The sequence below is a fragment of the Crotalus tigris genome, unplaced genomic scaffold (genome assembly GCF_016545835.1).
Source record: "Crotalus tigris isolate CLP2741 ecotype Arizona unplaced genomic scaffold, ASM1654583v1 scf7180000017792.2578787, whole genome shotgun sequence".
In the NCBI taxonomy this organism is placed as follows: Eukaryota; Metazoa; Chordata; class Lepidosauria; order Squamata; family Viperidae; genus Crotalus; species Crotalus tigris.
The window spans coordinates 311,223-335,872 of record NW_024096639.1 but is presented as its reverse complement, the minus strand read 5'-3'; the positions used below and the strand labels follow the sequence as shown (position 1 = coordinate 335,872).

Sequence of the window (24,650 nt, the reverse complement as noted above, 5' to 3'; positions counted from 1 at the left end):
ATATCAAAGTACAAAGTACTGTATTGATATAAATTAAAATGAATGATCTATCCTGGAAAGTTTATTTTGCTTGGCTTACCTTAATGTGGGTGTTAATAATCTTTATGCACTGCTTTATTATTCATCAGAAATGGACACTGTTACACTACTGAGAGACTTCCCCCCTTCTTTTGTCATAACATCCCAGATCATGTTCAATCAATCTCCATTGGATTTTTTTTCCCCAAAAGTTTTGTCAACATTTTTTGGAAACATTAGTGGATATGCCAGGAGGGTCTACAACAACTAGCTATGGCCAGCTCTCCACAGACAACTTGTTCAGGCCAACTCATTGGCCAATTTGCCATGGCCAACTCTCTGCTGGACAAGAATCATGCTAATATTGAACAAACAGCGGAATTAATGAAAGGGTGCCAAAGGAGGAATTAAAAAATGTGAATGACAAAAAATTAAATAATTTTTCACGTTATTTTAAATAATTAAATTGAATTGGCCCGCAGCAAGTTGTCTCATGGCGAGTTGGCCACGCCAACTTGGCTGTGGTGAATTGACCATGGCAAGTTGGTTGCGGCAAGTTGGCTGTGGCGAGTTGTCCCAGTCTGATGCCAAGAACTCTTATTTACAGTAATTAGAAAGATTTAAAGTAGACAAAGAATTAGTTTTGAACATTGTAAGATTGAGTTGGAAATAAAATTGTGTAGAAATGATAAACGTATAATTGCTAAAATGTATAAAGGAAATGGCAAACCACTCCAGTATCTTTGCCATGAAAACCCCATGGACAGTACTAAAAGGCAAAAAGATATGACGCTGGAAGATGAGCCCCTCAGGTCGGAAGGTGTCCAATATGCTACTGGGGAAGAGCAGAGGGCTAGTACTAGTAGCGCCAGAAAGAATGAAGCGACTGGGCCAAAGCCGAAAGGACGCTCAGCTGTGGATATATCTGGTGGTGAAAGGAAAGTCCGATGCTGTAAAGATTTTTTCTCCATAGGAACCTGGAATGTAAGATCCATGAATCAAGGCAAGCTAGACGTAGTCAAAAAAGAGATGACAAGACTGAACATCGACATCTTAGGAATCAGCGAACTAAAATGGACAGGAATGGGTGAATTTAACTCAGATGACCATCAGGTATACTACTGTGGGCAAGAATCCCTCAGAAGAAATGGAGTAGCCTTCATAGTCAATAAAAGAATAGGAAAAGCAATACTGGGATACAATCCCCAAAATGACAGAATGATCTCAATTCGAATCCAAGGCAAACCATTCAATATCACAATAGTCCAAATCTATGCCCCAACCACTGGTGCTGAAGAGGATGAAATTGACCAGTTCTATGAAGCCCTACAGCACCTTATAGAATTAACACCAAAAAATGATGTCCTTATCATCATGGGGGATTGGAATGCTAAGGTAGGAAGCCAAAAGATAACCGGAATAACAGGCAAGTTTGGCCTTGGAGTACAAAATGAAGCAGGGCACAGGCTGATAGAATTTTGTCAAGAGAATACGATGGTCATAACAAACACTCTTTTCCAACAACCCAAGAGACGGCTCTACACATGGACATCACCAGACGGTCAACATAGAAATCAGATTGACTATGTGCTCTGCAGCCAAAGATGGAGAAGCTCTATACAGTCAGTAAAAACAAGACCAGGAGCTGACTGTGGCTCAGATCATGAGCTTCTCGTTGCAAAATTTAGGCTTAAATTGAAAAAAGTAGGGAAAAGCACTAGGCCACTCAGGTATGAACTAAATCATATTCCTGATGAATATACAGTAGAGGTGACAAATAGATTTAAGGAATTAGATCTGATAGACAGAGTGCCTGAAGAACTATGGATGGAAGTTCGCAACATTGTACAAGAGGTAGCAACTAAAACCATCCCAAAGAAAAAGAAATGCAAGAAAGCAAAATGGCTGTCTGAGGAAGCTTTGCAAATAGCTGAGGAAAGAAGGGAAGCGAAAGGCAAAGGAGAAAGAGAAAGATACACCCAATTGAATGCAGAATTCCAGAGAATAGCTAGAAGAGATAAGAATGCCTTCTTAAATGAACAGTGCAAAGAAATAGAAGAAAACAACAGAATAGGGAGGACCAGAGATCTCTTCAAGAAAATTGGAGATATGAAGGGAACGTTTCATGCAAAGATGGGCATGATAAAGGACCAAAATGGCAGGACCTAACAGAGGCAGAAGAGATTAAGAAGAGATGGCAAAACTACACAGAAGAACTATACAAGAATGAGCTTAACATCCCAGATAACCACAATGAGATGGTCACTGACCTCGAACCAGACATCCTAGAATGTGAAGTGAAATGGGCCTTAGAAAATCTGAGCAACAACAAAGCTAGTGGAGGTGACAGTATTCCAGCTGAGCTATTCAAAATCTTAAAAGACGATGCAGTAAAAGTGCTACACTCAATTTGCCAGCAAATTTGGAAAACTCAACAGTGGCCACAGGATTGGAAAAGGTCAGTTTACATTCCAATTCCAAAGAAAGGCAATGCCAAAGAATGTTCAAACTATCGCACCATTGCACTCATTTCACATGCTAGTAAAGTTATGCTTAAAATCCTACAAGCTAGACTCCAGCAGTATGTGGATCGAGAACTACCAGAAGTACAGGCAGGATTTCGAAGAGGCAGAGGAACTAGAGATCAAATTGCCAACATACGCTGGATCATGGAGAAAGCTAGGGAGTTCCAGAAAAACATCTACTTCTGTTTCATTGACTATGCTAAAGCCTTTGATTGTGTGGATCACAACAAATTGTGGCAAGTTCTTAAAGAGATGGGAATACCAGACCATCTTATTTGTCTCTTGAGAAACCTATATGTGGGTCAAGAAGCAACAGTGAGAACTGGAACACGGAACCACTGATTGGTTCAAAATTGGAAAAGGAGTCCGGCAAGGCTGTATACTGTCGCCCTGCCTATTTAACTTATATGCAGAGCACATCATGAGAAAGGCAGGGCTAGATGAAACAAAAGTTGGAATTAAGATTGCCGGGAGAAATATCAACAACCTAAGATATGCAGATGATACCACGCTAATGGCAGAAAGTGAAGAGGAACTAAAGAGCCTCTTGATGCGGGTGAAGAAGGAGAGTGCAAAAGTTGGCTTGAAACTCAACATTAAGAAAACCAAAATCATGGCATCCGGCCCTCTCAATTCCTGCAAATAGATGGGGAAGAAATGGAGGTAGTGACAGATTTTATTTTTCTGGGCTCCAAGATCACCTCAGATGGGGACTGCAGCCAAGAAATTAAAAGACGCTTGCTCCTGGGGAGGAAAGCTATGGCAAATCTAGACAGCATACTAAAAAGCAGAGACATCACCCTGCCAACAAAAGTGCGTATAGTCCAGGCCATGGTTTTCCCAGTTGCAATGTATGGCTGTGAAAGTTGGACCATAAGAAAGGCTGAGCGCCAAAGAATTGAGGCCTTGGAACTATGGTGCTGGAGAAGACTCCTGCGAGTCCCTTGGACTGCAAGGCGTTCAAATCGGTCAGTCCTAGAAGAGATCAACCCCGACTGCTCTTTAGAAGGCCAGATCTTGAAGTTGAAACTCAAATACTTTGGCCACCTAATGAGAAGGAAGGACTCACTGGAGAAAGGCCTAATGCTGGGAAAGATTGAGGGCAATAGAAGAAGGGGACGACAGAGAATGAGATGGCTGGATGGAGTCACTGAAGCAGTAGGTGTGAACTTAAATGGACTCCAGAAGATGGTAGAGGACAGGAAGACCTGGAGGAACATTGTCCATGGGATCGCGATGGGTCGGACACGACTTCGCAATTAACAACAACAACAACAACATAAATATTGAAGGGTCCTTGGTACTCTCTGATCTTGGTTGTTTTCTTGCAGATGTTTTCATTACCCAAACAAAGTAACAGCCTCATTTAGGTAATAAAATGTCTGCAAGAAAACAACCAAAATTAGAGAGCACCAAGGACTCTTCATTCCAACCCTGAGCTACAAATATTTTCCTCTATCTATATAAATTCTTTCTGAAATTTGAAATAGAAGAACAAGTTCTCCAGCATGGAAAAGAATGGAGAATCCATGAATGGGTTAAAGAAGTCCTCTAGCCCAATCAGACCAAATCAATCAAGTTGCCATGCCCCTGCTGGACTGGACCTTGGCCCAGTTTCGATTTGGTCTCAACCCAGGACGGACATGGAAACTTGGCTCCCAATGCAAAAATATTAGGACAGGTCATACTTCCTTTGTTTGCTTACCTTTCATGGATTTTTCATTCTATTGCCATCTAGTCAGCACTGGGATCAGCGCTGTCCCAGTTGGACATGTGTTTCCTAAGGGGTTTTAGTTTCGCTGAGGCAATATTCTTTCCGCATTGAAGCTGATCATATAAAGACACTTCAGATTTATGTTGCAGCAACAAGAACGGACATTATGATGTTTGGTGGACATTTAAAAAAGCTAGAAAATTCTGGATTAAAGTATATACACTGATTCAAACGATTAATAGACAATTCACTCTGGATGCTTTTCTTTTGGGACTGATGGATAAACAGTTGGGAAGAAATCAGAAACCTTTATTTTTGTATATAGTAACTGCAGTTAGACTATCGTATCATAAAGATCAAAAGATTTAGTCCTATCCGGAAGGGAGGAAAAGTTCATGTAACTCACTGGGATGGCTAGATTGACTTCTTTAATCAAAGAAAAGATAATATCTAAGTTTATTGCTTAAATAAACTCCTTATAAACTTTATGCATAAAACAGAAAAAAATGAACTCTTGATTTATGTTTTTGATCATTAGGATAGTTTATAGAAAGTAAGCAGTCACAACATAATTTTCTGATTGTACCTATAACTGCTGTAAACAAGAATCTCTGAATCTTTTCTTTCTTTTCTATTATTTTTTACTTGTCCTCCTTGTCCTTCTTCTTTTCTCTTTGATTTCTTTCTTTTTCTTACTATATATATATGCATTTAGTTTTTATCTGTATTTAAAAAAATTAATAAAAATGTATATATAAAGACTTAGATATATGTAGATACAGAAAAAAGGATATGATAGGAGCAGCTAATACGTTGCGAAGTCCAATGTACTCTTACAGGTTTGGGATTTTGCAGCATGGTATCAGTCACCTGTATTTTAAAATTAATATATCTTTAATATTCTCTTTCATTTTGGATAAACATACTTGTACCATCAAGATAAATGGATTTGTAGTTCAGTTGATTTGTCAAACCTGATTTCTTCATTCTTATTTTAGCTCTGTGAATAACTACTGAATGAATATGAATTAGAACACAATTGTGTTAGATTAGAGGCTTTTAACATGATCTCATCTTTTTTGCCCTTGATGTGTGTCTGAAAGCTCCTGTCATACAGAGTGGCCTGAAAACATTTATTCCTATCGAGTCAGATTATGTATTTCAGTGAACACCTAGTTTTAAAAAAACTGACATAAATGCTACAGGATATAACATTTAGCATGATGTGTTTTCACAAAATTCAGTGCACGTTTGCTATTTATGTTCAATAGTTTACAGATTCAAAATAAGAATAGAATATGGCAGGTGCAGATGTTTACATACCCTGTCAATCAAAACTTTGTAACACCTCCTTTGGCAAAAATAACAGCCTCTAAACTGTGCCAACTAAAAGTCTTTCTGTTTCTAGAATTTTCTTCCCATTCTTTCTTGCAAAACACTTGTAGCTGAGAAAGAGTTTGATACAGTATATTCACTGCATATTTGTCCACAGATTTAAATAATATTCAAGTCTGGAAACAGTGAAAGCCATTCCAAATCTTTAATCTTCCCTGCTTATAAGACTGACTTGGAGGTATGGTTCTGATCATTGTCTTGCTGAAATATACAACTTCCTTTCAGCTGAGAGATATATGAAAACATACAATTAGACAAAGGGTGCCAATTTTTTTGCTTGCAGCAATAATTTGAAACAGAGTAGTTAAGGCAGAAAATGAGCAGCTGGTTCTGTGTTTTTAGGGTTTTGTGCCTTTAATGCTGGGAAAACATTTGCTAAAGAACCTTAGAGATAAAAGGAAAAATATACATAATTATATAGAAAAAATATTTTATTTCTATAGATTATCTTTATTGTTCAAAGTCGCCCCAAAGGGATGAAAACAGATATTGATCTTGTCAGACATATGGAGGGCAGTGATTAATAATGCATAGTTTTGCTTGTGTATGTAGAAAGTACATCAATAAAGTAAATTGTATGAAACACTTGACCTTTTTCAGGATCAAGGGGAGAATCAAATGAATAATTCAAACTTCATATCAATCTGGAAGGTGCAAATTTGATGCGCTCTACCGTACGGAACAGATCCTAGCTTTGGTACCTGTCATTCTAAAGTTGTTAATTAGAACATAATTTGCAAATATATCAACAGAATTTTAAGCCAGACTTTTAAAGTAATGAATGTTGGCGTTTTTACATTCAACTGCTTTGCTTGATATCTAAAAGTATCTCAGAGTTCATTGGCTCTATTTATTTATTCAGTCAATTTAAATGATGGTCAAAAGCAATGACAAGACATGCACTCAATGTTCCATTCTTCTTCCCAACCCAGTCCCAGTGTTTCTTGTCTTGAAAGAAAGGTGCAGAAGAAGTTGCAAACAATTATGTCATGCTTTCATTAGAACAACTCTGTCACCTTTATATTTCCTAGCCACAATATACCTGTCCTCAGCTCTGCAAACAGATTTCAAAACTCATTGATAACAATAAAACGATCATTCTCAGCCATGTTTAAAGTCAGCTTGGAAAGTGTTTTCAACAAACTACAGCAAGCAAAACATATGTATGTGTAATCAGCTATGAAATACAAAGGAATGGGGAAAGGAAAGGGGAGAATTGAAGAGAAGCAAGGAGTGCTTGGTATTTGAGCAACCCTAAAGCAAATAATTATTTGACAATTAAAAATCTGTCTGTCTGTCTTTCCTTCCTTCCTTCCTTCCTTCCTTCCTTCCTTCCTTCCTTCCTTCCTTCCTTCATTCCTTCCATCAATCCATCTTTCAGATTAATTTGTGAGTTTGATTAGGCTTTATTTTCAACTCTGCATACAAAATCACTGTATGGTTGCAGATAGCATGTTATTTTGAATTTTAAGAGGATTTAAAAAAAAATAGGATACATTTCTCTTTTGAAAAGTCAGTGACTGTGATAGAGATTTTCTCTTCTTTGCTTCTCTGAGCCCAGAGTGAGCCAGTCAGTCTACAAAACAGCTTCCCACAGAGAAACATGACTCATCAAGAAAGAGAATGACATTTAAACCACTGCAGTCTAGAGAAAATGTAGAAGAGAGGATGGTACAATTGGGAGATTTAAAAAAACATTGAGGAAATGTAAAGGCAACATTGCCACCAAGCTTATAAAATTTTTGAGATAAATCAAACTTTTAATATTTCACAAGATAACATTGTATGAAAGGATAAATTTGATAGAGAAAATTGATAGGCTACATGCTTGCTGGCTTTTGTTCATATGTGAGTAATTATATTTAATTTTCAACAATCTGAAAGATATTACTATATCCATATGTAAGTATTTGCCTGCTGAGGGACAGGGCCAAACTATATTTGAAAATTTTGGAGTACACCCAGTATTTTCCTGCATGTCCAGATGTTAAGTTATGGTTGCAAATATGCTTGGATGAATCTTCTTATGTAATTACACACAATTGGCAATCTTGCCTGGTGTAAGCAAAGTAAAGCTAATGAAATAATTGTTCAATTAAAATAATATATTAATAGCAATTAATATTGTAGATAGTGTGATTAGACTGCTGCTTCTGCAATAACTGATACTCAAAAACATGCTCCGTCTGATCCCTGAAATAGCATTGTCTTTCTCCAGCATGAAGATGGAGAATCCACAAATGGATTAACTCTGTCTTCTTGCCCAATTAGACTAAGTCTGTCAAACTTGCCATGCCTCTCCTGGGCCAGAAGACCTCCCAGTCAAGACTTAGTCTGTGCCCAGAAAAGACGTGAATTTTGGCTTCAGTTTTTCAGACTGGTTGTATGGTTCTTACTCATTTGTGACTCCTCTATTTTCCCTGCAGCGCTGGGATCAAAGCGCTCGATGTTTTTTCTTTCTTCTCCCTACTCAGCTGCAGCTTTTAGCTTCTATTGCTCTTTAATCCTGTCAATTCGCTAGGATCAGCTCTCTCTAATCCTTTAATTCTTGGGATCAGCGTAGCGCATAGCCAGCTTACCGGCCCTTGCCAACTGAGCTGCAGCTTTGGGAAAGCCCCTGGCAGGGAAAGCCCCTGGCATCCATTCCATTTTCGACGTGCTCGTTGTGGTCACCATTTTGGAAACCGTGTGGAGAGCCATTTTTTTTGCAAAAAAACCCTTACTGACCTTCCAGCTGGTTGCTTTGCAGCATCTAATGGCCGGATCGCTGCTTTCAGCCAGAAACCGGCTAAATGGTGAATCCCATTTCTTGCTCCTTGTTCCCTAATCATTTGCCTTCACTCTCCTGAGGTGCTTTTAAGTAGCGGCCGCCATGTTAGGCACCGCTACCATTCAACTTGCATCCAAAGGGGGGGGGGAAGAGAGCCTTAATCAGGCAGCCAGGAGCCCGGAACAGGATTGCCACCATAAGGGCCATAGAACTACAAGATAAGCAGAAGCAGGGGTTTCCTTTCCCCCTGTTCCTGCATAGGGACCTGAGACCAGAGCCCTTCTGTGGCAACAGCCTTCAAGGCTGTGCAGTAATCACAACACATTGAGATCAGGTCAATTATTATACTACCTTTCCTCACTACCTTCAATTCTCTAGTCAAGCCTCTCAAAGTGGATGGTCATTCACAGGAGGCAGCGCATACAGCCCCAAGCCTCAGCAGGGTGCTCCTTCGCTCATTTCAACAGGCAAACTGTGCTGGCTGTGCCATCTTTGGCCTTGCCATCACCAACTAAGTCTAGTGCGCTGGCCGTTATCACCGAGGTGATCTTGCCGCCACTAAGTGAACCACGTGTGTGCTGGCTGTCACCACCTGTTGGTTTTGCCACCACAGTAGCCCTTGACCAGTGCACTGAAAGTGCATTTAACTGGTGTTACAGCCATCAGGAGCATTATGGGTGTGTGAGTGTCCATTAAATTGGTCCTACAGCCACCATTACCCTAGAGTACTTGCTGCTCCCAGTGTGGTGACACATAGTCACAAATCAGAACTCTGCTCCTCTACTATTGAGATCCCTCTCAGACAACACGGCACCTCAGGCCGCTCATGGTGCACCCGGCACGTCCGGGCGAAAGAAGCACAAGTCTTCCAAACTGGAGGCTGTGGGAAAACTCAAAGCCAAGGCCATTTCTGGTAAGAGACTCTCCAAGGCAGTCTGAGAAAGAGGCCAGCAAAAGACACCAGGCCTTGGAGAAACAGTTTTCTAAAGCACAGAGACTGGACATAATGGGAACTGGCCATGCCTCCCCGGTTCCAGCAGAGGATCCAGTATTTGGCCCACAATTCGACCCCTCCACTTTGTCTGCCCAACGGGTCTGGTCTCCAGAAGAGGACGCTGACCAATTCTTTTTCCCCAGACCTGAACAGGAGGAGATGATTCCTCTCAAACCAGGGATTGCGCCCTCAATGGGCTCCTCCCCCATCCAGGGTTATACAGTTGGGGCTAGAGGCTACATTTACACCCACAGCAGCTGGGCTTTGACCCACAGAATCTCAAGGGGCGTGGTCACCAGGAAAATTACAGGCCCTAATCGCCCAGGCAGTTGCCCAGGGGTTTGCCTCCAAACTCCCCCAAAGGACTAGACCCGAATCTGTGACTTCAATGACCCCATCTTATTTCTCCCAGGCAGGAGCTCCAGGTTTTCTGGGTTCTATTTTTCCTGCCCAGTCCTCTCAAAACAGAGAGTTACGCTCCAAGGAGTACAAACCGATGGGCATACAGTTATCGGAGGATGAGGAATCTTCTCCGGATCCTCCTCCCTTAGTGGGCCTATTTGATCCAGCGCTCTTCAAATCGCTGTTCTATAAGGTCAGTACCTCTGCCAAGATTGGCCCTGACCAGGAGCCTCAATCCGGGCCATCCACCAGCCAAGACACAAGTCCGTTGTTCTCCAAGCCCATTGTCACCCAAAAACACATCCCCTGTCGCCCTCTTTTTCTCAATACTATTCAGAAACAGTGGGGAACACCTGGCACCCTTCCCACACCGGGGGGAACAGACAGAAGGCTATTTAATGTGGCCCTGCCTTGTCAGAAGTGCTAGAGGTCCCTGTTGTAGATGAACCTCTAACTCCACTATTTTCCTCTTCCACGGTGTCAGGGGACATGGCTGAAACTTTGAAGGCAGAGGACAGAAAATCAGAGCTCTCTTTCCGCAGGACTCACCAGGCCTTGGCATGGGCGGTAAAGATGGCTACATCCACTTCCTTCTTTGCCAGAACCTCTCTTATCTGGCTTTGTGAGCTTCAGGCCACAGTTGCTCCGAAAGAGGTATGAACACACCAGAACTTGGGCAAGTTAGTGGTTGCCTCAGAATACATGGCGGACGCGTCGCTACACACCGTCAGATTCTTGTCTTGAGCCATAGCCTCAAATGTTACCAGCCCGCAGGCTTCTGTGGCTCAAACAATGGTGAGTGGACGCTAAATCAAAGTGGCGTTTAGCGGCTGCCCCATACCGTGGCGACCAGCTGTTCGGAGAGGCCATGACTCCTTATTTAATGGAGAACAAGGACAAACATAAGGTGATGTCCCACCTTATCAGACGGGCAGATAGACAGCCTACCCCTTATGCCCGCAGGCAGTCCTTTCGATCAGGGTCAGGATCGGAGTTTATTTCACCTTCCTGCTCCTTCCCTCCCAGATCAGATCACCAATTTGATCATTCTGATACCAAACCCAGGCAGTAATTCCAGTCCACGCAGCCCTTTCGAGGCATGGGAGGCCGTTCCTTCAGAACAGTGGTTCTCAACTTTTTTAATGCCGTGACCCCCAACCGGTTGTAAGTCGAAGACTACTCAACCGGTCGTAAGTCAATGACTACTCAACTGGTGCAGCACCGTTTGCAGAATGGGACTTTTGGTGGGCTCAGCAGGGCAGAGACAGCCTGGACAATTCCTATTGGCTTTTGAAAGCCAATAGAATTAGACTCTATTCAAGAGAGTCTATTCTATTGGCTTTCAAAAGCCAATAGAATAAAAGGGAGTAGCATAGCTACGGAAAAGGGGGGAAAATGGCAGATTGCATTGTTTGGCGACCCCCATGAAATGGTTGTTCAACCCCAAATGGGGTCCCGACCCACAGTTGAGAACCACTGCTTCAGAAGATCCAAGTGACTTCAGGGAAGCTTCTCCCATAGGTGGCAGATTGACTCTGTTTGTTCACAAATGGGAGACCATCACCACAGACACCTGGGTCCTCAATACCATCAGGTGTGGCCTGTTCCTGGAATTTATATCCAACTGTCCAGAACGTTTCATTTCTTGTTCAACGTCAAAAAATCTGGTCAAGAAGGGCCTCATAAGAGAGGCCATTCGACACCTCTTGGAGATAAGGGCCATAGAACCAGTACCAGCTGGACAACTAGGCAGGGGGTTCTATTCCATCCTTTTAGTTGTTCCAAAGGCCTCGACCAATACTCGACCTAAAGGGGCTGAACTCTCATCTTGCTTACAAAAGATTCAAAATGCAAACATCCAGTCTATTCTGGCCAGCATCAGAAGGGGTGACTTCCTGACATCTATCGACCTCACAGAAGCATACCTGCATATTCCCACCCTTCCCGACCATCAGAAGTTCCTCAGGTTCTGTTACACAAACCACCATTATAAATACAGAACCCTACCCTTCGATATCTTGTTGGCTCCAAGAGTATTTACAAAGATCTTGGCAACACTGGCGCCCATCTGAGGCTAGTCCTGGTACGCATTCAATGTTACCTGGATGACATCCTCATCCAGTCCCCTTCTATTCAGGCAGATCAGTCGGACCTGGCCTTGTCCATCAAGACCCTCCAAGATCACGGGTTCTCGGTGAACTTCCAAAAGAGCCAGACAGTTCCCTCAACCTGTCTCCTTCACCTGGGCGCGATCATAGACACAAGACAATGAAAGGTCTATCTATCGTGGGAGCATCAGGACAGCATCCGAGCCCTGGTCCTCCAGGTCCAAAGGGAGCATGTAGTTACACTGGCTATCCTTTCCCAATTGTTAGGGAAGATGGTTTCTTGCATGGCGATAGTGCCATGGGCGAGACTACACTCCAGGAACCTGAGCCTGGGCACCAGCTCCTCCAACCAGAGGGTAAGGGTTCTGTTTCAGACCCTAAGATCCCTTCAGTGGTGGACCTCCCAGTGGTAGCCAGGCTCATTGTTCAAGGAGCCAGTCCGGCTCACCCTGACTACAGATGCCAGTCTGTTTCGCTGGGGAGCACACCTACAGACAGTCTCAGTTGGCTCAGGGCTGGTGGTCCCGGTCAGACCTGAAGCACAATATAAACTGATTGGAGCTCAGAGCCATACATCTGGCCCTTCACCACTTCAGCAACATGGTGGCAGGACAACATGTCCTAGTCCTCACGGACAATGTGGCAGCGAAAGCCCATGTGAACCGGCAAGGGGGTACCCGTTCCAGGTCTCTCATGGCTGAAGCCCAGTCATTGGGCTCCTGGGCAGAGACCAAACTCTCCTCCCTCAGCACAGAGCATATATCGGGAGAGGCAAATCAGCAGGCGGACTTCTTAAGCAGGTCGACAGTGGATCACTCCAACTGGCGCCTGCATTCCGATCTCTTCAGGAAGATATCGGAGAGGTTCGGTCATCTGGTATTGGACTTGTTTGCCTCTCTGGAGAATTCCCAGCTTCCGAAATTTTTCTCCTGGTTCCCATCTCCAGGGGCGGAGAAGGCGGATGTCCCCGTACCCATGGCCCGGGGACCTGCTACCTGCCTTTCCTCCTCTCCCTCTGATCCCGGCAGTCATCCAGAAAATACTGCAGGAATGGGAGAGGTGATATTGGTTGCTCCACACTGCCTTTCCATCTCTCCCCCATGGAGGATTCCTACAGGTCACATTGCACTCATCCAGGGAGCTCTGCAACATCCAGAACCCCAGTGGTTCTAGTTAACCACCTGGCACTTGAACAGCAGCTCCTGACACAGGAGTCCTATTCGTCAGATATAATCACTATGATCCAAGCGTCCCGGCAGATTTATGACTTTACATGGAGGAGTTTCTGTCACTGGTGTGCAAAGAACCAATTGGATTTCTCGGCCATTACCATCCCGAGAATTCTGGACTACTTATTGGAAGGGATCAACAAGGGTTTGGCATCCAATACTATGCGCAGACAAGTGGCAGCTCTATCCACGGTGCTCACATGTGACAATTCAGAGCCATTGGCTCAGTACCCCATGGTGCGCTCCTTTGTCAAGGGAGCGACCAATACCAAACCACCCATGGTTCATCGACTTCCCTCTTGGGAATTGCCCCAGGTCTTACAGGCCCTTACCTCATCACCATTTGAACCCATTAGAACCTGTACACTGCGGTTCTTAACCATGAAGATAGCTTTCCTGATAGCCATCACGTCAGCTAGACGCAGCTCGGAACTGGCAGCTCTCTCTGTCAGAGATGACCTGTGCATCTTTCATGCTGACAGGGTGGTCCTTCAATTGGATCCGTCATTTATCCCTAAAGCAAATACTTTATTTCACAGGATGCAGGAGGTAATCCTGCCAGATTTTTGTCTTCATCCATCTCATGACTTAGAAAATCAATGGCACACCTTGGACGTCCACAGGTCGTTACGCCATTACATTAAGCGAACAACATCCTTTCACAAGTCGGAAGCCCTCTTTGTCTCCTTTCAAACCTCTTCTATGGGGCAGAAGGTCTCTGCCTCCACTGTAGGCAGGTGGATCAGAGGTTGCATTGCAGGGGCGTATCAGTCGCATTCCCTGCCAGTCCCAAGCCATATTACTGTCCACTCCACTCACAGCACTGCAACATCCATGGCATGGGTGACACAGGTGTCATTGGGGATATCTGTAGAGAGGCAACTTGGTCCTCGCCTTCCCCGTTTGTGAGGCATTATAAGCTGGATAGGTTTGCCTCCACAGACGCCTAATTTGACCGGTGGGTGCTACAGCAAGTAGTACCACAAAGTGGGACACAGGCCCAGACTGATTCCCTCCCATAGGGACATGGCGGCTTTGGTATGTCCCATTCGTGGATTCTCCATCTTAATGCTGGAGAAGGGGCATTGTCTTACCTGAACGCCTTTTCTCAGCATGATGATGGAGAATCCACACCCACCCCTTAGTGTCTGTCAGGTCCTGTGTCAGGGGTATGAGAGCCAACATGTCACACTGTCGTCAATAGCTTCGCCTTCGTAGTGACTGGGAGATCTTCTGGCCCAGGAGAGGCATGGCAAGTTTGACAGACTTAGTCTAATTGGGCAGGAAGACAGACCCATTCATGGATTCTCCATCATCATGCTGAGAAAAGGTGTTCAGGTAAGACAACGCCCCTTCTCTCCAGATGTGTGTCTAATCACCATTTAGTGCCATTAAGTTGCATCACTGTTATTTGTAGCACAGATTTCCATAGCTGGCCTGTGCACTAAGGAAGTAAATATTGTTTTAAATATTAAATAAGATCTTTTTTTCTGCCCCACAACTGCACCTTATCAAAACTCATATTAAATTATTGGGAGAAGGAAGAATAATTTTTCTGTCTCTGTATTGTGATTAATTATGTATGTTATTTATTTGCTTTTCTGTGTTAAAAAAAATAAATGAAACCCTTTTCTCCCAAATTAGAACATTCCAAACTGGGTGGGATGGATCAATACTCTAGATTGCTACACAAAAGCATCTTATCTTCTGATTGTGACTTCTGTGTTTATGCACAATATTACAAGTATGTTGAATCATGAACTTTTGTGAGGTCATTACTGTACAAGTAATTTTATATCTGTACCATTGTTTTGGTAGCTTATCTGTCATCTGTTTCTCCAGAATTTTATCCAATAATTAACCTTTTCTTTTTGGCATAAAACATGTTGCTTTCCATTTCAGTAGAGATCATATTTGGCAGGTTATGAAACTAATTAAATGGGTCTAACCATATTGACTAGACAGGAAAATAAAAAAAAAATCATAAAAGAACAATGGTAAATCACTTACATACTTCTGCCAAGAAAGCTGTGTGGAGGAACCTTTCCCTTCCCACCACAGCACTGTTGTAGCAGTAAGAAGAAAAGAAAAAAAAGCCATAGAATATTTCACAGGAAACATGAGTTTTTAATTATATACCTAATTAAGAGCCATGTACTCAAAATCATGTATATGCAGGGCTTTTTTTGTCATATAATGCCCAGAATGGAGTTCCAGTACCTTTTTTGGATGGAACCTTGTAGGGTAAGCAAGGCGGGTTGTGTGACGTGTGTGAATTCCGGCACCTTTTTTTTTTTTTTTACAAAAAAGCACTGTGTATATGACACGCACACATGTGCACACACACGCGCGCACACACACATTTTAATATTAGCCAACTATGTATCTGGAGTGATATATATACATGGGGGAGGGGAGAACTGAAAAAATACAGAAAATTGATAAAAGTTACATCTTGGGTAATAAAATAATTTTAAAAATAAGTACAGAATGGAGAGAAAACAGCTATCCTTGGCAGCAGTACATGTGAAAAGGAATTGGCTGAGCACAAGCCAAACAAATGTGATGAAGATGAAACTTGTGTAGTTAGAAGAAATAGAAAAGTATGTTGAATGCAGTGGAAAAAGGAAATTAAGAAGTATATGTGTGTGGGAAAATAAGACATCAGAATTAAGACTGAATGGATGCTGAATCTTTGGGATTAAATGACATCATTGATGTGATTTAAAGTGCATAAAGTAGATCAGTGAGGTTCATATTGTAAAACAAATGAAGGAAGGAAAAGTGAATTGGATGAGACATTTAAGAAAAAAATGCAATATAGAATGTATGGATATAGTTTAGAACCAAACTAATTTGAAGAATAAAAGAGATAGAGAGATAGAGATATTATATAAATAGATATATTGATATATACAGTAAATATGACTGTATTGTATATATTTCATCTGTCCTAAATTGTCTAGATGTTAAAGTGCTACTTTATTGTTGCTAGTTGATAACTGGATCTTAGTGAGTAGCTTCTCACTATGATATGGAAGAACTTGGAAGGAGAGCGTGTGTGGCAAACAAAGTATATAGACTAACATTACAAGTTCACATTTTATTCTTAAGGTTATGGTTTCGTTTTTGTTGTGTCTGAATACTCATTTCATAATTTATTTTACAATGTAGGTTATTTTTGTTCAGGAAAAACACGGGATTTATAAGTTTGTATAAGTTTTAATTCTATGATTTTCCATATCTGTGCTATAACATCAAATTCATAGTTCTTTTGTTTATAAAACATGTTTTTAAAACAGCATGTCATATTCTTATTAAGCCTATTATCATAATTTTAATATTAGCCAACTATGTATCTGTGAGTGATGTTTTTAAGAATTGTCCCTTTAATTGAAAATTTTATATTTAGATTTTTTAAAAGCTGGTATTTCTGTTTTCTGAACAAACTGTCTTATTATGATTATTCTGAAGATTGTTGTCCTATTACTATTCTGAAATATGTTAAATATGTGAAGACCTCACTTAAAAAAAATGATAAGACTAAGAAACTCCAGAAATGATCAACAAAAATATTGCAAGATCTGAGGGACAAAATATCAGGAGAGATTAGACAATATATTAAGGGTGTCAGTAAAGTTCTAGAAGGAAGTATTTTCAGTAGTAAGCAAAAATCAAGAACATGGGGCATAACCTCAAACTAACAGAAGTTCAAAAGTAATGTTAGAAAATATTACTTCACAGAAACAGTAATGGAAGGTTGGCACCAAATTCCAGTGGAGGTAAGTGGATCAGTCTAGAGTTTAACTCAGTAACTGAGTTTAAACATGCTTGGCATAAACACATCTCCATCATCTGAGAAAAATTAAAAAATAAATAAAATTTTAAAAATAATAATTAAAAATAAATAAAAAGAAAAGAAACAAAAAACTCAAAGGATACGCTTGATGGACCACTAGGTCTTTTTCTGCCATCAATTTTCATGTTTCTTCAAAACTTTTTAGAGTTTACTAGATTAACTCTCTTCTAATCGTAGGTTTTCTCATATTAAAGGTGTACAAATCCATTTTTTTTGTCTTGTAAAGATGCCAGAGGTCACTTTTATGTATTTATATGTACATTTACCAAACAGGTTTGTCATAAATATTCTCATCTTCAAGCCACATACTGTCAGCAAGTATTGAAAGCTGCAGACTTATAAACTATGGCACTTTTTAAATAGGCTTTGTACCATATTTGAAAAATTATCTGGTGGCTCTCTCATTTCTCTGAGTAGATGACTGTGTTCTTTTTCTCCTGTCAATGATCCTCAAGCATCTGCTCTCCCATTATTGGCATCAGTGTAAATGGCATTAAGCTTCCAAAAGATTTGCTGGAACCAATTCTAACTGATTTTACAAAAGAAATATAAAAAGAATGGCGATTCTTAATTCTGTTTTTAGCAGCCTTTAGTTTTCATCTACACTGACCTTCCTAACTTTGGTAATACAGTTCCAGTGATGATGATGACGAGTTATTAAATTATCAATTCTTAGCAATCACTAATCAATTTTTAGCTTAATTTTTCTCCAAAAGGTACTGTTCCCAACTTGGTCTTACAGGTCTTCCGGCAGTGCACTCATCATTGCTCTAATTAAGTCCTTGTTACTAGTCATCCTCTTTTTTTCTTTCATTCCATATTTCCAGCATTAAAGATTTATTCAGAGAGGTAGGTCATAATATAATCTGTCCAAAGTAGGAAAATTTGAGCCTGATCATTTGTGCCTTAGTGAAAACTCTGCGTTTTTTCCTTCAATGATCCATTTGTACATATTATCAGAAGGTTTCTCCAACAGAAAAATTCAAAACTACCAATACACTTTCTAACCTGTTTCTTCAAAGTCAAATTTTCACTTTATAGGTTGCAGACACTTGGATTTTCAGCTATCAGATTATCGTCATCAGCATAGCACAGGTTATGGATGTTTCTTCTTCCAGTTATAAAAACTTTCTCATCTTCTTCCACCCTCACTTCCTTCAAGATATATTGTCCCACTCTTTCAGGGCAGATCATCATTGTCCCAGTCCTATTCCCACCTATAGTGAGGAATGGAATTACTTGTATTAAATGCATTCCACTCCATATCCTTCTCAAATTCTGCTGCCCATTCTTGCTTTGGAATGATTGTGACAACTGTTAAAAACTTCTTTTTTTCACCTTAAACTTTTTTCAGCATTAGATTACAGGATATTCGTAGCTGTTTAACAGAAATATTTTTTTCTAAGGAAAAATTTAAATGAGGAGAAAGTCTGTTTAAAAGTTTATATGGAAAAAGAGCATATACAAAGATTGGCTATTCACAAGATCAGGTCTTGATTAAGAATTACTTCAATGTTTTTTATGTAATTAGAGAAATGTAGTTGGTAAGCTAGTAGTGTTTATAGAAAAATATACAAACAAACACAAAAAATACAAGGGAGCTATTCAGAATGGGAAAAAAGTAAAATATTTATCTGCTAAGTAGATAACACGGAATTGACAGAGAATCTTTTTAAAAATGTATCAGTAAATAAATGCCAGCATACTGACATCATTTCAGATGATTCAGCAGTATCTTTATTAAAGCATCTTAACAATGAGTTCTAAAAAGAACTGAAATTTTGTCTATTTATCTATCAGGTAGCAGGAAGATAATAGATGGTTCACATTTAGAGAAAATAGATATCAATTTTAAAAAAATCCAAACTAGGTAAGGGTTATTACTATAACCTAAGCAGTACCTCTTTTTGGTTGATATCAGATAGCCATCTCAAGATGCAGTACTTCCAAGAGGCCCTCTAATGAGATTCAAAATAGTCAGACAGATGTCAATAGAATAAGGCAGTCACTTAGATATCATGATCTCAATTATTCAAAAGTCAAATCTTAAATCTCACATAGTGCAGCTTGTTCAAAAATAGTGTTACATGGCAGGAATGGAATACATATAAAGGCAACAATGCTATTGCATTTTGTACTCTCTGTACCTTCTGGATCACATGAAAGGACAACTCCAAATAAAGCACATTCCGATAATTAAGTTGTTCTGTGTCCTGAGATGTCTGTAGGTGGAACATCAATGAAAGCTAAAAACAAAGTAGAAAAGTACTCTGTATTCAGTCTAAAATAGCATCCAGACACTAATTGTAGTGGAATGACTTTGGGGAATGGGAAGAAGAGATGCTCCTTGGAAACAATCAAGCAAAGAGGGGAGATGCCCTCAAAGAATTAACAGGGAAAGAAACTTAGGAAGTGATGGTGGGAAGTTTGTACTGCGAAGACTGGCAAGATTCTGTTAATATAGCCTTATCATAAAATAGAATTAATTCATCCATTCATGTTTCCCGTCTATTTTACTTAGGAAAATTGACACTAATCTAGGATCTGTGCAACTTTCCCTATGTACATATAATAGAGAAATATAATTAGGAGTTTTTCCCTGGAGTGTTCTGTTTTCTATCAAATTTGGTTTTTTTAATATATTTTATATAAACCTACATAACACTTTGACTCTAATTATGGCTAACACAGAACTTTTTTTTGTTTTAAAACAAATATCCTGTCCAACACTTGGGGAGGGGAAGGTATTAAACACATTTGAGAGATAAGGGTAATTGCTACTTTTAATGTCTTCTTTTGATAACTGCTTTTTATCTGTTTGCTGGGGAATGGTTGTGCTAACAACTTTGTAAGAATCTACTAAAAATGTCACAAGGTAAATCACAAATGGTTGCTATATATATAAATTTGCTAATTTTGGAGTTACTAACAAGTAGTAACTTGTAAAAATCAATTCTTGGTCTGTATTTAATTTTGGTTTTAATTACTAGGAAGTGCAGTTCAGCATTCTGGTACAATAGTTGTCAAAACATTAACTACTGAACTGTTACCTACAATGGGTCTGAAAGAGCTTTTGATATGTCAAGAACATTTTGACATTTTAACTGTCTTGTTCTGTCCCAGAATGCTGAAAGTGCAGTGTGTCCTATGACATATTCTCCCCCCATAATGAAATGTTTCCTCTGTGTTTTGTCTTTAAGCACAATAAAGCTCTTTATAAATCTTAAGGATTTGCATGTAGATAACAATGTTTGAACATTTAACGTGAGAACCATAAAAATATTAAGTGGTTACATTCAATTTGCACACCCAAGTCATACAGTGTTTGATGTGAGAACTACCCAGGCCAATTAGCAATAGATTCTTTACAAAATTAGCAATTAATAGCACAACTTTATTCCTTGTTTGTAAAAGCTAAAAAAACCTTTTATTTTGGGAGGGAGGGGACAGATACTGAAATGAAAGCAAGCTTTAAAACAAAATTATGGTTCAAGTATTGAATGTTTTTGTCTCTGATACTCTTGCAATTGTTTTAGAGCTATTTAAGAAAAAAATGTCTTTCATATGAACAAAATCTGTTTATTAGCTGAGATGTCAGAGAGAAAGTGTCATTTCTGTTTACTTCAGCACCTCAGTGGAAAGTCACCCTGCACTGAAAAGGTTCTTTTAGAAGTTCAATTACATTTTAGTTTCTTTTCCTAAATGGAAACAAATATAACATTTAAAGGTCAGGCATCTCAGTCCAGCTGCAGAGAGTATTGTATTTTAAGTCTTCAAGCAATTTCTATCTAGGTTGAAAATCCTGATCAATTGTATATGTTTTTTTTCTTAATTTAAATGCTTATAGGTGTATTGCTCCAAGAAATAGACAATATTTTAATTTTATTTTATATATACAAATACGTGTTCCAGGATAATGTTGCAGGGTCCAATCTGGGTCGATCACTGGGACAGAGTTTTTGTTTTTCGACTTTTCAGGCTCGAAGTTCCTTGAGGATGGGAGCTCCAGCACAAGTCGGAAAACTCGAAAGACAAAATGTCTGATCCCAGTGACCGACTCAGATTGGCTCCTGCAATTTTATATATAATCTGCTATTTTTAAATAAATAATTCAAGGCAGTGAACATACATAATACTTATCCTTACCTTATTTTCCCTACTTACTTCCATGACAGCAGATTTCTTCTGTAATGATGAGTTCATCATATATGCATTTATTTAAAAGATCTACTTTAAAAGTGACATTATTCATTTACTATTACATTTTTATTATTAATGAGGATAAGAAAATGAAAATGATGACATGTTTCTGTTTCATTTTCAGCTGAACCTCTACCTTTAATGGATCTGTGTCGAAGATCAATTCGCTTTGCTTTGGGACGAGAACGGCTGCATGATATAGAAACTCTACCTTTGCCTCAATCTTTGAAAAATTATTTACAATATCAGTAATATGATTCTAGAGCTCTAAATGGTAGAAATTGTTTACATCAGAATTTAAATCTTCATGGTGGATATTTTGAGTGTTATTTAATTATTTTTTACATTTTTAAAAAATAAACCATAGCAGAAGATTATGGAGACTACTAAGAAATGTGAAAATGTTGAATTTATTTAGTTCTTTCAGTAGAATAACTGTTGCCTATACTGTTACACAGCCTCGTTATGCAGAATCCAAAGCTTGTTTTCACAGGTAAGAGCCAAATGTGATATGTGTGTTAGGTTAGACCTAATATTGGATATGTGCCTAATGTGCAAGAGATGCAATACAACTCCCCAAACTAGTGTTCATGAAAGAAGAATATTATTTTATATAGGTCACAGTATCAGCATGTGAAAGAAATAATCACTGTTTGATGTTTCTCAAAATACTGGAACTTGATATATCAAATAATTAGGGTTCTTACAATATCAATTATGATGCAAAATTTCTTACTCATGCAATCTATTTATTCTCATTTTGGAAAGAAAATGTTCCAGATAATAATAATAATAGTAGTAGTAAAGTTGGAAGGGACCTTGGAGGTCATCTAGTCCAACCCCCTGCTCGGGCAGGAAACACATCACATCTAGTGTGCACCATAGGAAGACACTGGGGACCTTTGCACATGGAACATAGAAGCCTCATTGGTACTGGAAGATTGTGGTCTCTTACATTTAGGTGCTCAGCTTTTTCAGAAAATAACATTCTTGGTATAATATATTATCTGCCATATTTTAACTTACATTATTGAACAAGATAGTTGATCTTGTTTTCCAAAGCAACTCAGCTCAGTCTACAAATTAGTTAAGTTAGTTGACTTTCTTAATTTGTTTTTGGTTTTATTTCTTCAGTAGGATAAAATTTACTCAAATTAGTCTTTTCCAGTTTAACTGGTTTTAGGTCAGGTATTCTGGTTCAGACCTATTTTAATTTATCAAAAATCATGCCACCTTTTTATTCATGACCACATTATTATTAATTATATTATATACTTTTTGAGTTCCAAATACCAAGTTTCCTGTAATGTGCCTATGACATAAGAAGGCTTGAATTAACCCACTCCATGTACATTGAGAAATTCCCAGAGTTCAAAAGATAGCCAGGCCCTTTGCCAGAATTGTGTGCCAGCCTTCATGTGAATATCCAAGGTCTTGATGAGTGTTCCACAATGTTCAGATGCCCCTATGCTTTGGCTCATACATTTGTGCATATATTTATGTGAATACCTCATTCTCTGAAATTGTTATCTATTTCTAACACCATGCCAAATTGGCAAAACACATGCTATCATAGCATCACAGCCAATTACATAAGGGCAGGATTTATACTGCAACATGTTTTATTGTTTGCCACTCCCCTCCTCCAGACCCCAGGCATTCTACCAGACATCCCTCAGAGAGGCAACACATGGTTCCAGAAACAGGAAAAGTTAGCCTATAAATGACTTGTTTTAAAACTTGCAAGGAACAATAATATGTAACTTTATACCATTTTGTTTATCTTGTCACACTTTGAGTATTACATTTTGAATTTCTCTCTCAAAAATAGGGAGGAATTTTTTTGTTCTTACATCTTTTTCTCCTTTGCTTAGAATGTGTGTTCATTTATCAGGATCAACTTATTTTTAAGGGAACTGTTTTTGTTTGTAATTTTTTTCTGCTACATTCACAGTTCTCTGCCTGATCATGAACTAGTTTTTAACTGGAAGTTGTTGTAATGGCAGGATATCAAATGTTGATTGAGCTGCCTTCAGCATATTTTAATGTGAATTCACCGAAGAATGAAGATATTTCTAATAAACTCTACTGTCCAAATGACTATCAGCATATTGTTTCCTTTTTTCTCTATACTAAATTACTTGCATGCATATTACAGTAAAACACTTAGTTGTTCATTTTTTCTCTGCCTGGCCATTTTTTGCAATATATTTCATACAGATGCTTTTCTATGGAAAAATGAATAGAACTAGAAAAAATCTGTTTACAGAAAGAAAATAAGGTACAAAACATCTTCTGTGACATAAAGTCCTGTGCTTCAGTTTTAAACAGTTTATTTATTAGTAAGGTCTGTCTACTCCCTTTGTTCAGTTTTGGCTTCATCCTGTTTTCATTGGCAGAGTTCTTTGTGTCAACTACCCACTTCTAGTACCCTTCATGATACAGGTTACACTACATTAGAAGAGTAGAGTTTACTGACAGTTGAAGCTGTATGATTTTTATTTGCACTGCATTCTTTCTCAAGTGCAAGTTCTGTTTAAAAAGATGTTAAACCTTATTTTCATCTTTTTTCTCATGAACAGGAAAGCTTGAAGTTTTTTTCTTACAATTTTTCTCTGCTTTCTTATACAAAGAGAAAAAAATGTTACACAGTTATGGATATTTTTTGATCTGAGAACTGAAATGCAGAATTTAGAAATTAGTAAAATTAGTAAAATAATAGAACCATAAAATAAACAATGAAAAATAACACAATAACACTACATCAATATGATAACCAAAAAGATGGATGGGTGGAGAGTAGAGAGCAAGAAGTGGAAGGCAGAGTCTGCCCTCAATCCAGCAGCCATATCCAGTATGAAACTCCCCCATTTGGCCCCATTTGGCCCCCAGACCAATCAGCAGAGTCAGGTCTTCAGCTGCTTGTGAGAAGATGGGGGGGGGGCAGATCTTACCTTAAAGGTTAACATGTTCCAAAGGATGGGCACGGCAACAGAGAAGGCACTTCTGGATCCTGATAGAGTTATTTGACTGACGGGATCCAAAGCATGAGTAGGACAGACTTGTTCTAGCAGGACAGTAGTCTGGACCTATGTCAATAAAGACCTTAAAGGTCATAACCAACACTTTGAGTGCACTTGGAAGCAGACCCAGTAACCATTGAAGTTTGCAGAGCAGAAATATAATATGGGCCATCTTAGGGTCCAAAGTCTGTGTTTCCTGTAACTATTCTGTCCATTCTGTACCAGCAATATGTTGTATAAGGAAATTATATGACATATTTTTGTATTACAAATATTAGAATAGTTGTCATTTGTAACAGTTACCTTGGTGGACTTGTAGTTCTATCTAGTGTCCAACTTCCAGGACATTCCACATTTTGGAAGAGATAATATCTTCTTCAAGTTAAGGTTTATCTAGAATATTCTCCAAGTAC

General features: G+C 39.3%; 1 protein-coding gene across 2 annotated transcripts in view; it reads left to right on the top strand.

Moving 5' to 3' along the window:
• Positions 1-23,315, top strand: part of SPSB4 (splA/ryanodine receptor domain and SOCS box containing 4) — a 243,419-nt gene extending 220,104 nt beyond the window's left edge. For both annotated transcript variants that reach the window (XM_039342464.1, XM_039342463.1), the window contains exon 3: positions 21,339-23,315. In XM_039342464.1, the coding sequence (XP_039198398.1) occupies positions 21,339-21,466 (128 nt within the window). In that variant the 3' untranslated portion in view covers positions 21,467-23,315. The remainder of the gene's footprint in view (positions 1-21,338) is intronic.
• Positions 23,316-24,650: the final 1,335 nt, after the last annotated feature.